This window comes from Micromys minutus, assembly GCF_963924665.1.
Source record: "Micromys minutus genome assembly, chromosome: 17".
NCBI classification, from domain to species: domain Eukaryota; kingdom Metazoa; phylum Chordata; class Mammalia; order Rodentia; family Muridae; genus Micromys; species Micromys minutus.
The window spans coordinates 36,338,830-36,343,858 of NC_137952.1; the positions used below are offsets into that span (position 1 = coordinate 36,338,830).

A 5,029-nucleotide genomic window follows, 5' to 3' on the forward strand; every position below is an offset into this window, starting at 1 on the left:
AAGGACTTCCTGAACGTTCTTACTCTCCTTTAATTCTGTAGCCCAATTATTTTCTGTATACCAAGGGCCACTGTTTTTAACTTTAGATTCATATTTTTCCTTGTTGATCCTCTAACGTGTTGAAGGAAGCGTGCGTGTGTGTGTGTGTGTGTGTGTGTGTGTGTGTGTCCTGAACATTCAATAATTAATAATCACCTGAGGTAGTCTTGCTGCTGCCATGTATTGCTAACAGCTTAAGCCCAAGAGCTGTAGGGCTAAGCAGAAAGAGAATTGAATCACGTTTTACTGAGTTCTGAAATTTGTGCTCTGGCCAGCTTTGGCTGAATCTCTTTCCTCTTGCCTAGGGAAAAGCAAATGCCTGCAAATCTACCTTAGGAAATAGTTGGCACAACTGTCTCGTTAGACTTCAAAACCCTGCTTCCTAAAGTAATAATGTTCTAATGGTTCCCACCAATGCCCATGTCTGCAGACATGCTCAGACGACAGTAGACACTGCTATCGGTGGTCACGGGACGCAGAGAGTACCCGGAGGTGGTCAGAGAATTCAACACTGTTGCTCAAACTATTAAAAACTATAAGAAACCACAGACAAAGCAGTTTGGTACGTTGCCTGCTAGCAAAGTTATGAATAGAGCTGAGCTTTTGAAGTGCAGTTTCCAGAGCGGGATTTCTCTAACATGGTAAGAACAGAGTGTGTCCACGCTGTCTCCCTGCACTTCTGGCACCTAGCAACAGGCCTTCCAGACACAGAAGGCTTTCAATTAGTGCCTCATTAAAAGAATGGAGGATGAGTGTCACATCCCTGGCCCTGTGCTTTCTGAGAAGTCACTCTAAGAAAGGGTCCCACTGGAACCCACATCTGATACATTCTACGTAAGGACACCTTATGTGCACTGTCAGTGAAGGATGCCTGTTTAGCGGTGGACAGCATGTTTGCCACTAGCGCATTCATTCCCGTTAGGAACTTCTGTGACTTGTCCCAGTTTCCCTGCACAGGAAGTAACCCCTGAGGCTGCAATAGCTCCCCCTGTCCTCCCTGTTTTGTTACCAAATGTCCAACTTTGCCATTGTTCCTTAATACCACATGGTCTCTCATTTACTCTCATTTACTGAACCTACTCAATGCTGGGAACCTTACATGTTTTATTTCCTCCATCCTCTCAACCACATTACAAACACTGCCCGATTTGTCTTCATTTTATAGACATAGGAAGGTCCAGAGAGGTCAATGACTTGCCCAAAGTCACACAGACTCAATTTACAGGTGTAAATCTGTGGAACATTCACTTTCTTGCTTTCTGTTATTCCACACTGTTTTTCTTTTCTTTTTTAAATATGACTACAGGGGCCGGAGCTGTGGCTTGGTGGTTGAGTGTTTGCCAGTCATACATGAGGAACCAGGTTTAATCCTCCAGTACAGCTATCCATGTGTGTGTGTTTATGTAAGTATATACATATCATATATGCATATATATATAAGGCTGTACACTTTCTCTGGAGATGACTGGAGTATATTCACACGAACACAGCAAGCCATCCATGTAACTTTATTTATTATACTAGAGAAGCAGGAAACTACACAGACCTATTAAGGACTCACATGTTCCAGGTAAGTTGGACAAATGGGATTTCTTTTTTAAGCAGCACACAAGTCACCCTAAAACAGTCTACACATTTCAGGACACAGGAAGAACCCTACAGGCTGTGGCCTGTGTGTGTGGAGAGGATCTTATGCAAATATGCAAATCCAGTCTGCTTCCTATTAAATATGCAAATCGCGTCTGCTTCCTCTCCCATCCAGCCCCATCTCCTCAACCTATCAATCTAAATATCTGATGGGGAGAGGGGACCAGAGAGGACCTTGCCTCTGAATCCTGCGAATCCACCTGATCCTGAACACTCAATCGCATTCCTCTTTTCTTTGCTTTTATTTGAAGACATTGAGAATGAGGCTCACTGTAGTGTTGAGGTGGGACAACCTCTCCTTCAGCTACTGCTTCTGGACCCCCTTCCCAGAGCCAGTGCAGATGCTGGGCCATAATGGCTCTGGCTCCCGCAGCCAACTCAACTACTGAGGAACACAGCTGTGCTCGGCTGCACCAGCTCCGCTACGACTCCGTTCCTCGTGGGCTAGGAAGTGCGATACTGATCGTGTTTAATGAGGGCTGTGGGAACTGGCCCAAATTCTGAATTTGTTGTACAGAACAAATTAGTTAGCTTTGCTCCCCTCTTACCATTTCAGCCTTCAGCAGGATGGCTTTTCATCCTGAGCTAGGGGATTTCACTCTTGGGAAAGGCGCTGCCCTAACCAGGGTCTAGGAGCTGGGCTCTCCCAGGACACGTTTGAAACCAGGAGAGCACAGGATGCACAGACAATTAGCATGCTAGAGGCCTGGCCTCTCTAGGGTTATAATTCCTGTCCCTGAAAAGGTGTTTAATTTAGCCTGTGGCCTCCAGAGCAGTGTGCATAAGAGCCCGTGTGGCTGAGAATACAGTGAGGGTCTTCATGTGCATATATCTTTATGTTTCTACACTGTATGTCTCACGGTTCACGTGCAATACCATCAGAAAGTGCTCATTTTTTTTTCCAAGAGGAGCTCGTGATCAATGAAGTTTGGAGACGACAGACCTATAGGTACAAAGAACAAGTTTCTCTGGATTCTGGGGTGGGAAGCGGTCACAGGGACAGATCGGTTGGGCTGATGTCAAAAAGTTACCATTTGTAGTGATAGTTCAGAGGTCTACGGGTTTGAGCAGGACCCTGGGTCCATCGGCAGGGGAATCTCCGCTCTTCCCTGCCACTACCTGCAAACAAACACTCCACAAAAGCGGAACGGGGGTGGGGGCGGGGGGGCGGGGGTGTGGGCTCGGCTTAGACGCTTTCATGGGAGGCTGAAAGGAGCGAGCGGAGGAACAAGCACTGGAAGTTGAAGCAGTGGGATCTAGTACAGGAAGGGGGCAGACCCAACTCCATGGAGGGGAAGTGTTAGCCATCAAACATCTAAATCTTCAGAATAGGTATTGGGGTTCTCCTGGGACCTAGTCACTATCTTGAACTGACGCCGCAGGAAACCACCATAGCGCTTCTGGTTGTCCCACTTAAGCTTGGGGCGAATGCGCCGCAGGAAGCCCCCATAGCGTTTGTACAGGTCCTCGTGCCCTACCGGATCCCCATCCTGGCCCCCATCCTGGCCCCCGTCCTCGTCCCCGGCCATCTCCGAGCTCCTCTTGGGGTATTTGCGCAAAAAGCCGCCATAGCGCTTGGCCTGCTTTCTCAAGTCCTCCTCATTGAAATGGAGGGTGCCCGCCTGTGCGGCCTCGTCACTCGTGAGAGCAGCACCCATGAGCTCAGATTCTTTTCCGTTGCCAAGCCTGCCGGAGAGACCCCTGAACTTTTCCTCTGAGACGCCGGCAAGGAGTCGGCTTTTCTCCAGCTCCTTCAGGAGGGGCCCCAAGAGCTTGGTCAGTGCAGCGTAGCCTTCTTCCAAAGCAACCTCATTCTCCAAGTCATCCTTGCCACGGAGCCCAGAGGCAGACAGGGTGAGAAAAGACAACATTCCCCGGCATGTCTCCCACTCCTCTGAGGGCGGCACCAGGTCCTGGCACTCCAGGGAGCAAATCTGAAATGATACAGAGCTTCATCATGTGAGAGATGAGAAATTAGACTTAGAGAGGCTAGGCAGTTATCCCAAAGACTCAGAGTCACAGATGGCAAGGCTAAAAGGAGAAGCAAGGTCTTCAATTGCCTAAGCGCATGTATGCTTTCTGGCCTTCAAAGGGTATAGCTGCTCTCCTGAGCTCTATCGGACATAGAGAGGGCTGCTAACACTTTAGGGGCAGAGAGGTCCTTAGACATGTGCATGGAGAATGGAAGGACCCAGCACACCAGATGGGGCGTGTGCTGGGGTTATAGGGTCTACTTGATAGTGCTGTACGGAACATTCAGTCACCTCGATGGCTATACTGATGTTGACAGGGATGAGCAACGCTGCAACTAGAATTCTGAAGGTCTGAGGCTGGAGTCCCCATGCTTAGCCGCATTGCTTTCCCAAGAGTGAGCATGGACACACTGTGTGATGGACACACTGTGTGCAGCTCAGTGAATACAGACTAGACAGACGTTAAACACTAATCGTCATGATCTCAGGGGATCAACCTTCATTTTATAGATGAGGAAAATAAGACTGAGGAAAGAATTCCGGAGAAAGGGAGCAAGAAAGGACCACAACCCAAGCCTCAGTATCGCTCACCACAGTTTAGCCAACAGACACGACTGTTGAGACATGTGAGAAAGCGTGACTCATAAAATAACAGGCCAGGAGAAACGTCTCAGGCCCAGGAGAGCCTCAGGCTCACGAAGCAGATCCTGATAGTGTCACAGGGACAGCTTCTGCTGGGAGACTGAATTGAGAGGTGCCTATCATCCAGGAAAGGAAGCTTCAGATGACAGAGACAGCAAGCACCCCATGGTCTACACCCCGTTGCCAGGCACTTGGCTGCCTGAAAACATGGTCTTTGTGCAGGCCTTGGGGAGCCATGGTAATGAAGTCTGGAATGCAGTGGGAACTAGACATCAGACCTCCGTCAGACCCGGCTTTCCAGGACACGCAGTGAGGCAAAGGCACTGCCCAGATATGCAACCTCCCCTTTCTGGGCTCCACCCTGCTGAGACCTACCAGGGGGTTGATGGGCTGGGGCCCATCCTGAGTCCTCACTGCACACAGGGAGCACAGGGTCAGGCAGTCTGCTGCAACATTAGAGGGTATCACAAGGAGGCATGCTGCCAGCATCAGCCTGGACCACGCCATGCTGTCTCTTCTGCAGAGAGAGAAGGACAAGACAGTGAAGTGTGTCTGGAGCAGACAAGGCCATGTCTTACTCATGTGTGGCGTAAGAGTAGCGCCAGGCAAGCATTCTTCCCATTCGGTAGTCAAGGATACAGAAGCTGGGGAGGGAACATAGAGTCAAGGCCAAGGGCTCAGGAAGAGTTGAGAGCTGAGTAATTGCTGCTTCCCCGATCTTCTTCTCT

The 5,029-nt window shown here is 49.4% G+C and overlaps 1 protein-coding gene across 1 annotated transcript; it reads right to left on the reverse strand.

Moving 5' to 3' along the window:
- Positions 1–2,993: 2,993 nt before the first annotated feature.
- PDYN (prodynorphin) lies at positions 2,994–4,808 on the reverse strand (the record flags this gene model as incomplete). The annotated part of the gene is made up of 2 exons (XM_080931209.1): positions 2,994–3,620; positions 4,677–4,808. The coding sequence occupies 2 exons, from the start codon at positions 4,806–4,808 to the stop codon at positions 2,994–2,996; spliced, it is 759 nt and encodes a 252-aa protein (XP_080787335.1).
- Between the last annotated feature and the right edge of the window lie 221 nt (positions 4,809–5,029).